A 13207-nucleotide genomic window follows, 5' to 3' on the forward strand; every position below is an offset into this window, starting at 1 on the left:
TTTTCGTCACCTATAGTGCCTTTTGATGACGAAATATTTCGTCACCAAAAAGTGAATAATTGGTGACGAAATTTTTTTCCTCACTTATTGTGCTTTTTGACGACGAAAAAAATCGTCACCGATAGGTCACATTGGTGACAAATTTTTTTGTCACTAATATAAGAAATCAGTGACGAAATTTTTCGTTGCGAAAGATGTTTTCATATGGGAAAAGAAATCCATCTTTCTTGCTCCTGCTGGGTTTCGAACCCGAGTCCCTTGAGTTTTTCGGGCAAGCTCCAACCAACTGCACTACACACACTTTTCAGTAAATATTTGAAATATCTAATATATAACACATATGTTTAACATGAAAATATATTTCGAATGTAATTTTGGACCTTTAAACATTAAAATTAGCAATTTTGATAAACATGAAAGTTGTAGGCAATTGAGTTATTGTTCAAACCCAATTTGAATTATCTCAATCGGAGATTTTAGTAAAGAGTTATGTCCGAAATACATTTAGTGACAAAACGCAATTCATAAATTTCGTCACGAAAGGTACCCATTTGACAATGAAATATATTTTTTGTCGCTGAAAGCGTTAAAATGGTGACGAAATTATTTTTCGTCACCAAAGTTAAGCATTTGGTGATGAAAAAAATATTTCGTTACTAAATTGCTCACATTTGGTGACGAAATATATTTTTTGTCACCAAATGATTATCTTTGGTGACAAAAAATAATTTTGTCACCTTTCTTAAGCTTTCGGCAACGAAAAATGTATTTTATCGCCAAATGGGTACCATTAGTGACAAAAATATTTTTTTCGTCGCTAAACAAGGATAATTGGTGACGAAATTATTTCGTCACGAAAGTTATCAAAATAGTGACGAATTTATTTTTTCGTCGCCAAATATACTCATTTAGTGACAAAATTAAATTTCGTCGCCACTTTTTCGTCACTAATTTTCATTTTTCTTGTAGTGACAGCTTTTCTAAATCCAGACCGAAGTGGAAGGTCGAGAGGAGAGAGATGGGGCTGGTGGTTTGTTGCGAGGCCGCCGGCGGGGCCGTCGTTGAGGAGAAAGAAGTCCCCAAGGCCTCCGGTAAGCGCCATGATTACCAAGCCGAGGTGGGTTTTAACCTCTCTTTTTTTCGTTCCTTTTGGTTTGGATATTTCATGGTTTTGGGTTATTTGGATTTGTGTATGTGTCTGATTGCTTATTCAAGGGGTGTAAACGAGTAGATCCGAGCTTCATTGTGTTCGAGTTTGAAAAAGTTCGTGTTTCGGGTTAACCCACCCATACATTGTTGCCACAGTCGAGTTTTAAAGAGTTCGTGTTGGGTTTGTTGTTTGGAAGCACGTCATGATGTAACTATCTCATGTTTCCCGAATGAATTTGATTCTTAATTGTGCGGGTTATATTTCATGATTTCAATGATAATATTTTAGGAGTATGTCATGTTTGTTAAATCGGTTTCAAGCTAGATTAAGAATGGTCATGAAACGCTGGAATCATGATGTTAATTTAACCATGTTAATACCTGTTTTGATGGTAATTTAATCACGTTTCATGAAATTAAAAATATGACCTTTGTGGATAAGCAATTTAGCATGATCAATGCATGCAAAAAATATGGTCAACTTATCATGTTATATAACCCAATACCAGTTTTGATTGAAAATAGTCCATTTTTCATTAAATAAGGTTGCGAACCATAATTTATTGTCAAGTGGTGCAACTTGATGGTCAATTGAAATGGGGATAACAGACAAATCTATTTCATGGTAAATGATGCAAATAATTTACCATGAAAATTAAAACCGTCATAAATGGAGTGGGGAGAAAAGCAAAATTTGCTTAGACGTAAAACACCATGGATGCATTAATTTTTTTTCTTGATTTGGACAGGCATTTCATGGTGACGGTGCAAATGATTTAGCATGAAATGGACATAATAGAAAAACCCATTTCATGGTAAATGATACAAATAATTTACCATGAAACTAAAACCGGGTTGAACTTAAGATAATGTCCGCACTAAACTACTAAAGGGAACAAGAAATCAATGGGATTTGTTCAAATATTTGAAAATTTGAAAATCTTCCTATATTCCCCTCTTATATCTCACCTAATTGCATATGCTTTCATATTCATTCAAATCCCACAAATTTAGGAAACAGTAAAAGTAACTCTCTCTCTCTCTCTCTCTCTCTCTCTCTCTCTCTCTCTCTCTCTCTCTCTCTCTCTCTCTCTCTCTATATATATATATATATATATATATTATAAAATAGTGTAAAAGGGTAATTTACATAATGAAAGGATGAAAACATAAGTATAAAAAATGGGCGGGATGAATTCTTACATGATATGGATAAAGATGATGAATATTTAAATATTCCTAAAACAAGCTGAAGATCGATGAGAGCCTCCCAAATACGTCCATATTCCCATACGCGTGGCTATCATAATCAAGCACCTATGTTAGAAGAAATTATTACTGTTAAAATATGCAAAATATCCAACATATAGTTTTCAAGTTGTTTCTTAGCTTTGATGGATACAAAGGAATTTGCTGTACAAAATATTGATGTCTACTATAACGGCTTTGTAGTCTTTGAGATGACAGTTAGCATTGTTCATTACAAGGTTACAGTACTCTCCACCGGACACAATCTACGTTTTTAGCTCATTTCAGTTTCAGGCACTACCCAACGGGAGGATGGAGATCTCCATCAACTAAGGGTGTGTGGGTTCGAAACTTGGCAATGACAAGAAAAGATGGCTTAGTAGATACAACACGCGTAATGATTTTTCATCTCAGTTTATGGTGGTGTGATCATTTTGAACTTTCATTCACGGTTATATACCGTGATCTAAAGTGACATACAATCACACCCAGAAAAGAAAAATGATCACACCCAAGAGAAACAATCACGGCTTATATCCGTGATAAAAGAGAAACAATCACGGCTTATATCCGTGATAAAAGAGAAACGATCACGCCTTTTGGCCATGATTGTTTCTTTCTTTCAATCACGGTTTTATAACTGTGATAAAAGAGAGTGACTTACAATCACACCCAGATCAATCACGGTAGCAAGAGCGTGATGAAAAACTTACAATCACAGCCAATAATTATGATTTTTATAGTTTATTGTAGTAGCGTAATCTCGGCATTCATCAAGTAACGTGCAACTCTAACCGTCTTGACTAAAACGCTCTCATTACTTGCATTCACATTAGGCACTTGAGATGAGTGATGACGGCAGTAGTTCCTCAGTAAGTGCCCAAGGAATAGAAGAAAACAAACAGAGGAAATGCCAACAGAGCATAGGAATAGGCCCCAGAAGCTTTGGAGGCTCAAGCTATCAACGTTCTCCTCCGTCGTACTCTCTGTCATATTCTGATAAGAATTTATACACACTTTGTTGGGAGTTAACCACTTATCTTCTAGCCTTTTCAGAGTCCCATCCTCTGAGAGTTCAAGAATGGCTTCCGATACATTAGCAACTAACGAAGAACCTTTTTGGTATATCTGCATAGAAACATGAATGAAGTTGTATTTGTATTAGAGGTTTGTGCATGTTCCTATTTGTAGTCATCAAGTACTATGAAATAAAAGGAAAAGAAACGCGAAAAAAAAAGAAAAGAAAAAGACTAGTGCATGTTCAATACTCACAAAGCCAAATCCTCCAAATTTGTATGTGGTTCCAATGATGGTAAATTTCTTGCAATGTCTATTGACAAAAACTTTGGCATAGGGGATCTCAAGAAACGCTACTGAGATATTGTCGGCCTCAAACTCCCGCAGATACTCATCCTCGCCGCTCATGAGACGTACATTCTTGAAGTTAAGCACATCTCGAACGTAATTGAGCATGAATTGACTTTTATCACAACCGACTTTTGATGGAGACCAGAGTTTTGGTCGGAGTCTTGAGATTGTGAGCATCGACGTGAGGTTAGCGGTGTAGCTTTGGGTTAAGACCAATGCCAGAAAAAGCCACACCACCACCACAATCCGAGCATAGTTGCTTTGAATCTTCTCCCCTGCACAATTAACATAGTAAACTTTTCTTTCCGAGCATAGTTGCCCCGGTTCCGCAAACCAAAATAAGTATTTATTTTTTAAATTAAAAGTGATGTATTATGAAGGAATAATCTATCTCGTAAAATAGAAAATAAATACTTAAAAATAAAAAACTTTAGCGGAACAAGGCTGTTTAGTTAAAAACGGTATCCATAACAGATTTCTTAGTGGTTTTTACTTCCTCTGCCCCTTTTTCAGAAGTTCACTACATTTCTGCGTGCTATTTTCAATAGCTTATATCTCTCAACGTATATTATATTTTATGTTTTTAAGATCATTGTTTTATAAAATAAGGTGAAAGTACATGGAGACTCCCTCAACTATCACTTTTTCTCACGGAGACCCACTAACATTTAAACAGCCAATATTACAAATAATTTTTTTTATAACCGAATATCCGGACCAACTTGTGCGCACCTCGACTAACATTTAAAACTGCTCATATTACATATTTTTAATAATATACGTTGAGAGTTATAGACAATTGAAAATGGGTCGCAGAACAATAGTGGACATTTAAAAAGGAACGGAGAGAGTAATAAATTGATGGTGTGTCACCGTTGATTGGATATGCGTAAACTCGTATGTTTACGTTACACGCGTATAGAAATTAATCTCGTTATATATGTACTTACTGTGAGCAAGGAAGAGTGAAGAGAAGGTGAACCAAAGAGCATTTCCGAGTTGATCATTCCACGGACCACTGAAATCTGGATTGGACCGATGTTCGACGAACCAAACTATAAGCATAGTGTAGACCAAAACAGCCGCTGTAGCCAACCACATTCCCAGAGTGAAAGGCTCCAGGAAAATCCACGCCTTCGGGCTGGGCTTCACCGGCAGTACCATCGACACGCCCGACTCTGTAAACGGTACGGTGAATTCCACTTTCTTCGATCGGTTTGCTAATATTGTTATATCGCCTACGGCAGCGCAATTAGTCTTCCATATTTATATGCACATGTACACAGAGCATGTGTTAAACAAGAAATTAAAGGAACCAGAAATGTATAATGAAGAAGTAATTCAGTCCTACTCTGTAGCACATCATTTTCGATAGTTTTTCTTCTTTGATAACTGGATCTCCAGGCTAGACCTCAACTAATTCGGGACTCTTGTACGTAGTTAATGCTGGGCAGATGCTAAAGTGGTCCAAAAGTTTCGAATGTTTGGCTTCCGAGAGATTTGAACATGGGAGGATTACAAGCACTTGGGGTTCATTCTCAAAATTTTTTTCGGTAACCCATTCTCGATAAATTGTTACTAATAGAGAGATTTGTTTGCAAAGAATCTATTATATGAAATGTCACTGTCCCAGTATTTTGAATGGATTACTCTGTAAACATTTCTGGATCCATAACTTATAACCAAACTGAAAAAGAAACATAAAAGAAGTGCTACAATACCGGGTATAGTGAGTGTTTATGAAAATTTATTTTTGCTGATTTTGAGTTTCTAGCTTTCACTATAAGAAAATCGTTCTATAACAACGGTAGAAAGCGTCGCCAAAAAACCCAAAAACTGTTGGTAGAGACCCGTTTAGGCTATACCAACGGTTCGAGAACCGTTGGCCAAACCGTTGCAATATATCCGTTGCTGTAGAGATATAGCAACGGTTTTGACGAGCGTTGATACAGATTTTTTTTTACTAACGGTTCATATAACCATTGCTAAAGGAAATTTTCATTTTTATTTTTATTTTTACTAACGGTTCATATAACCGTTGCTAAAGGTCATTTTTATTATTTTTTTTACTAACGGTTCATATAACCGTTGCTAAAGGCAATTTTTATTTTTTTAAAAGCTAACCACTGTGTGACGTGGCAGCCCCACATGGCGCTGATGTGGCACCCCGCGTGGCGCCACCCTGGCGCTCGCGTGGCAGGCGAAATAATCTTGCTCCTCCTGAGAATCGAACCACCGACGTCGCGTGTGCGCGCGCGCCCGCGAACCAACTGGGCTAGCCTATAACTTGTGTAAAATCATACACCTTTTAATATTTATACTATACTAACCTGATTTTTTTAATCTTTTTTTTAAAATCCGGTTTATACAATACAAACACTTACTAATATCATTTTTTTCACTAGGTTCAATAATTACCTTTTAAAATTGGTATAAATGCACAAGACTGTATGCATGTAATCATATATGATACTATATTTAATTATAATTGTTTTTTTTTAACAGAAATTATAATTATTTAGATTGATGCAAAGGAGGATAATAATTTTGAGAGGTGTTTTATTTTGTAATATTCATTTACAAAAAAATGATATTTTGTGTGAGAAAAATAGTTCCATTATTCACTCATCTTCAATTAAATTGACTTGCACCATGTACATATAAAAAAATAAAAAAAAAACCTCTCTGTTTTCCTAATTTTTTTTCAATATTAATTTTGTCTTTTCTAAGTTTTTGTTAGATTCACAAAAAAAATTTTGATTGGTAAGTCATTTCTATGAGATGAGTCTAAAAAATAAAATAAAAATGCAATTAAAAGCATAAAAAATCAATATGGGCAAAAAAATATCAAACAACTAACATTTGTTGTCTTTAGTGTCATCTTATATGATATTTTTTTCAACTTCGGTCCACAATTTTATACTTTTCTTATTCTTATTAAGATGAATGATTAATCCCAAAATGAGATTAGTTTAAAAAATTACCACAAAATGCTAAAAAAATACGTTAAATAAACAATATCGGAAAAAATACCACAACAAAAATTTAGGAAAAATAGCCCAAACAAAAGCAATGGTCTCGATCATCATGATTGTGTCACGGTCAAGGGGCTAAAGTATGTTCAAGAATGAAGTTAATCGAGTATCGCTACACACTTATCGGACAGAAAATCTCATTTTATTAATGAAATTGTGTATCGATAAAGAAATTTTCTAAATCTGATCGAGCCAAATTTCTACGAGAACGATTTAATCAACATGAAAAAAAAGCAACGGTCTTGATCGTTAGTTCGGGTTTGGAAAACCGATCACATGAAAGAAAATTGATTTTGGCGGTGTAAAATTCTACTAACGGTTAATGAAAACCGTTGCTATAGTCCAGTTAATTTAGAGTAACGGTTATTTAAAACCGTTGCTATAATCCAGCTTATAGTAACGGTTATTGAAAACCGTTGCTATAGTGTTGTAATCTACTAACAGTCACACGAAAACCGTTGCTATAGTCCTGTTTCTAGTAATGTTTTGTAAATCGTTACTATACACCATCTATAGCGACGGTTTTTTCAACCGTTGCGAAAAAAACCGTTGGGAGATCCTGAATTTCTTGTAGTGTTTTTCAAAATCACCAAAAATTCTAGATATAGATTCTCAGATTTTACAGATTTTAAAAACCTAAAAAATAAATGAAATTCTTATCATTCCAAAGCTTGGTTTGGGTAACTTTTGGAGCTTTTCGGATAAAATTTTAGTTCATTTTAAGTTTTATATAAGCTAATTTTCAGCTTTTTGAAGTAAACATAACTAGTTTTTACTGTAACTTAATCATAATTTTACAATTATGGTAAACATGTTATCTGCTTCTACTAAAATCTAAAATCTAGAATATGCAGCAGAATCCGAAGCTAGAATCTAAAATCTGTATCCACAGCTATCACAAACATGCCCATAATCTCCTTATTTGCATAATATTTTGCATAGAATTCATAACATTTTTACAAAAATTCAAATCATCAAGATTATTGAAACTCATTACATATGTATATCAGTATTACTCATTCAAGGTTGATATTATGAAAACTATGTTCAAATGGTTGAAGAGAGATAGATTACCTTGTTGGCTACACTATCAACTAATTCATCATACGTCCCATTGAACTCCACAAATTTATAAGGCCTTTCCCTACCCAATATCCTTTGAACCTCTTGAAAAACTTCAATGCAGAAACCGGAGTAATCCCTCCCGTCTTGATTTTTAGAATTACTTATCTTCAGAATGTTGTCGAAAGTGCCTTTGATTGGAACTCCAATTATCAATGTGTCATTATTCTGTTCTGTACAATCACCTTCAACAACAGAGACTTGAGAGAGAGTAAGAAGGAATGATATGAACAGTACTAGTGTTGGGATGAACAAGAAGGTTGGTTTTGTGGTAGAGCGGAGGGAAGGCATTTTGGGATTCCAAATAATTGCAAGTGTCGTACGTAACTTAACTTGTTAGTTGATTATTGGCCTTGTGCTTCTTCATTTATAAGGCGAGGGGTGGTGGTTTTGAAAATTCTGAAGAGTAATCCTCTGTACCGAAATTTTCTGTATCTCTCCAACGAAATGCATTTTCAGTTGTTAGATCACATCAAATTTTTTAGAGAAAAAAATCTGGCACAATCTAAAGACCCAAAATACATGGGAACAGAGATACAGATAACTTTAATGAGAAAATCTGCGTGTATGAAAGGTTTTTTTTTTTTTTTTGATCCACGCCTGACGCCTGTATGAAAGTTCAAATTCTAATTAATGCTCGAGAACAAAAGTCAATGACTTTGAGTCAACAAGACTTTAGCAGTATGCCCCGGGGGCACAAAAAAACAAAAATAGAAAATCTCCGATGAGTGTCACATTTCACTTTACCCCCTTCTAATCTTTTGCATTGCCCTTTTAATCCATCATTTAGCTTCTCTTAGCACTTTTAATTTGTTACTCTTCCATCCAGATTTGCACGTGAAACTGCAATATGACATGAATATATGTCTAATTCAACACTGAAATGCCCCCTTCTTTTTTTTCTTTTCTTTTTCGAACGATAACAAATGATATTATACTCCAATGAAAGATTATATTAAGATGAAAACTCGTTCTTAGACAAATGACCAAGTAACCAAGACGGCAGGAATTCATTCCACAGGTTATACCCCAAACCAATTAAACCTTTTCCTGTGAAAACAAGAAACAACTTAACTGGGAGAAACCCAATCGATAGAAAGGCTAACGGCAAGAAACCGAAGAGAAAAACCTCCACAAAAGAAAGAAGAATAAGCAAAAGATCGCAAACCAACAAGAAAATAATAAACCTCGCCATCATCATCCACCAACAAAGATCTCCAACTCCGGCGACCCAATCATGCACAAAAAGCTCAGCACCCACAGTCGCACATCTGAACCGCACCATCAGACGAGTCACCGGCGAACGGCGAATATGGAGGAGGTCCGACGGTAGAGGAATCGGAAAAGCCAAGGCGTCGGGAGGCGTGAGGGGAGGATGAGGGTGGAGAGTGATGAAAGGAGGGGAAAATAAATTCCGATCGGAGATTGACGGAGAGAAAAACTCCATAAGGAAGATCGCCTCCCCTCCTGCCGCCCATGTTAGAGTGGAAGCCCTAGGGGAAGGGAGGGGAAGAAAGAAACAAAGAGGTACGACGGCTCATGGAATATTATAAATACCCTTTTGATTCTTCTTTAGGTACCTCCTTTTAATACAAGGAACATGCTGCTTCGATCTGTTGGTAAATCTTTTGGCAACTATGGCCTAGCTACTATTGAGCCCGATTGTGATGATCGAACTCGTTTCGAGTCTTTGCAAGAGCCTTGTAAATAACTGTTGTATTCAATAAAAAATCCAAAGTTGGGGAAGATCAGAGCTTGACAGGGACAAAGCCGCAAAGGTACACGGAGTTTATATTCTTTCGATTAATTACAAATTTACAGTTAAATAAGACAGCAATTGTATTTTGGTGCTGACAAAATCATTTTCAAAGCTTTAACTACAAACGGAACCACCACTAGTAGTTGTATTGACAGCTTTTAATTTGGAGTTTAATTTCCCAGAAAAGCTATGAGGACCGACCATGGGAGAGGAAAATCGTACCGACGGCCGATCCGAGCCATCCACAAAATTCTAAAAAAAAACACCGACGGGGCTATCGTGGGAATCAACGGCATCCGAGGTGTGTAGGGTGCTTGATCCGAGCACCCTTTTTTCGTGTATATATGAATATACGTGTATATACACGAAAAGGGGTGCTCGGATCAAGCACTCTACACACCTTGGATGCCGTTGATTCCCGCAAAGACCCCATCGGTTTTTTTTTTTAGAATTTTTGGACGGCTCGGATCGGCCATCCGGTGGCTGGAGACGGCTTGCCGGCGGCCGTCGGTACGATTTCCCTCTCCCATGGTCGGTACATATAGCACAACTCTTAATTTCCACACGCTTGAGTATCGGATTTCCCCACACCTCCTCGACAAGATATGTGGCTCTGAATAATTTCCATGCACACTATCTTCCAAATTAATGTTCCCTCATGATCAACGAATTCCAATTCTTTCACTACTACTACTTCTCTTATTCTAGCTAGTCTGTCACATTGTACTCGACATTAGCTCCCATTAATTCCCCAAAATTCTATGGGTGTTGCACCATTGCGTACAGATTACGCATAGATGGTGTGTGCAGGCGGCTATAGGATTCCACACGGATGATTCGAACCGTTCAATGAGTTTAAAATACATTTTCAAATGGTCTCACAAGATATTAACTCAATTCAATTATCTATAAGCGCTTCATCGAACATTTCAATTTTTCAATTAGAAGTTGGAATTCAGAATTCTTAATAAAAGTTGAAAAATTGGATCGACTACTTAAATTTATCCAAATAACCTGATTTTTTTATGCGACTAGTCGAACAAACATTTTAAATTTATGAAACGGTTTTGAAACATCTGTGTGGAACCTAGAGCTTAGGGCTCTTATATGAAAGCCCTAAAGTCAAAAATTAATTATAGTTCTTTATGATAAAATGATCAGAACAATAAAATATTCGCACTGATTCAAAAGAAATGAAAATTGGAGTAATTAATTTTTTTATATATAAGTGTTGCAGGAGCCGTGCGTTTTTCCACTTTTTCCTTATCAAAACGACGGTGTTTTTAATTACTGCAAATGGCCTAGTTACAACACAGCCGTAAATACAACTTTTTTCTTTTGTCCTTATCCAAAAATATTCTCGTTTGTTAGTTTTACAAACGAGAATTTACAATGGAAGTTTGTATGTACTCTCTCCTTCCCAATTTAAGTATCCTCTACGGGAAATCGTGCTTTTTAAGAATTCATAAATTTGCTCTAAAATTACAAAATTATCCTTAAAAACTGTGAAGTTGATTATATGTATTGAAATCGCTTGTATTTTTTAATATGGATCTCAAAAAATATGTAATATGGATCTTATTTGATAGATTTCAATTAGTTTTATTATACAAAATTTTTAAAATCATAAAAAATATAATAAATTGAAAGATATTTTCAATCTAAAAATGAAACGAATATAAAAAGCTGTCAAATCAATTAGGAAGAAAATGACTTTTTTGGGATAAAAATGGAAGTTTGGCATATTTTGATGGTTATTTTTAGAAAGTGAACACTTATTTTGGGACATCCCAAAATAGAAATGTAGACACTTAAATTGGGATGGAGGGAGTATTATTAGTTCGTCTTGACAATGAAAATTGGAAAAGTAAAAAATTATAACTTTACACCCTTATTTTTTAAAATATTTAAGAAAAAGCTCAAAAAATTGAGTTTCTAAGCTCTCTTGTATATTAACTGAAAAAATTAGCTATTCAAGAAAAAGCCAAAAAAAACTGACTTTCTGAGCTTTCTTGGATATTTACAAAAAAAATTTGGGGACAAAGGTACTGAGAGTTTGAAGACTTTCGTTGAATTACAATTACATAAGACAACAATTGTATTTTGGTGCCCACAAAATCATTAATGTTAATTTCCTCAAAGCTTCAACTACAATTCTCCAAGAATATTCTTTCGGAGAATAGATTTTTTTTTTTTTTCTTGATAACTCACTGTCCGAACTGCCTTACTTGCACTCAACTAATCCAATGAGTTCTATCCCAACGGTCATTTGCGGTGTTCTCCAATAATAATCAGAGCAAAGTTCTGCATGAACTGGCCTAAATGGAATTGATAGAAGTCTCAAACCTGAATTCTTAAAAAGGAGTGAACCCCTGAATTCTAGGCCTACGTTTGGCACTATGCCAACGGCTTTGAATATATATATTTTTTTTGTTTTTTAACGGCTTTGAATATTCCCATGAACTATCTTCCAAATGTTGCGTCATCAACGGATTCCTTTCAATTCCGTCAGCACTTCTCTGATTCTAGTCTTACGCATTAATTGCAATCAATTTTTTAGCACCCGTTAATTCCTGTGTACGTCTTCTTGACAAACAAGACTTTGAATGTTTGTAAGAAATTACTCCGTAGTATGAGATTCTATTCAAATTAATCCAAAAAGCTTTCATACGAACGACTAGGTATATATCTCATGCATCGAGAATGGGTCACAAGTACGACTTTAGAGGGTATGTGTTTACACTAGTGATTAAAATATGCAAAATAATTTTTTGATTTTGTCTTTTTTCAAAAATAAATTAGCATTTGTTAGTTTTACGCCAAAATTTTATGTGATATGGGTGAGTAAAAACGAGAGGAATTGGAAAAGTAAAAAATTTAGCTTTTACACAAGTACTTTGAAAAATATCCAAAGAAAAAAGCTCAAAAAAGTCAATTTTTGTGTAAAACTAACAAACGCAAAAATACACGACCAGTTTATATATGGATCGAAGCTGATTTTAGCGCTCCACTTTCATTTGTACAAAGTGGAGCGCCTGCATATAAACTATGAAAGTGCAGCGCGAAAATCAATTTCCATTTATATATATCATATCTAGACACAAAATTCTTACCGTAGGGGCACATAATTTTATACCGTTAAAAAAATTCATCTTCAAATATGGTCATACACCATTATGGAAAGCGATTACTTCCTCTGTCTGTGTTTGTAATTAGTTTTTTTTGGGAGTCAGTGTTACTTTTCAATTGTTTGTATCTTTCAATATAGATCTCAAAAAATATATAATATGAATCTTGTTTGATAGATCTCAATTAGTTCTATTATTCAAAGTTTTCAAAATCAAGAAAAACATTATAAATTGGAATATATAAATAATTTAAAAATGACACGAATTTTCAAAATGGACCAACAAACACGGACGGAGAGATTAAAGGGCAAATTGGTATATGTGTGTATATATATGGTAGAAATTAAAAGGCAAATTGGTCCCAAATTGAAAATTGAACACCGAAACTCTCCTTCTTT

The 13207-nt window shown here is 35.0% G+C and overlaps 1 protein-coding gene across 1 annotated transcript; it reads right to left on the minus strand.

Annotated features, from left to right (window-relative positions):
* Positions 1-3141: 3141 nt before the first annotated feature.
* Positions 3142-8285, minus strand: LOC131314070 (glutamate receptor 2.8-like). The gene is made up of 4 exons (XM_058342565.1): positions 7875-8285; positions 4716-5022; positions 3670-4040; positions 3142-3525 (listed from the first exon to the last, which is right to left on the minus strand). Exons 1-4 carry the CDS (start codon positions 8211-8213, stop codon positions 3142-3144), a joined length of 1401 nt encoding a protein of 466 aa, XP_058198548.1. The 5' UTR covers positions 8214-8285.
* Positions 8286-13207: the final 4922 nt, after the last annotated feature.

Source organism: Rhododendron vialii, chromosome 13a (genome assembly GCF_030253575.1).
Source record: "Rhododendron vialii isolate Sample 1 chromosome 13a, ASM3025357v1".
NCBI lineage: Eukaryota > Viridiplantae > Streptophyta > Magnoliopsida > Ericales > Ericaceae > Rhododendron > Rhododendron vialii.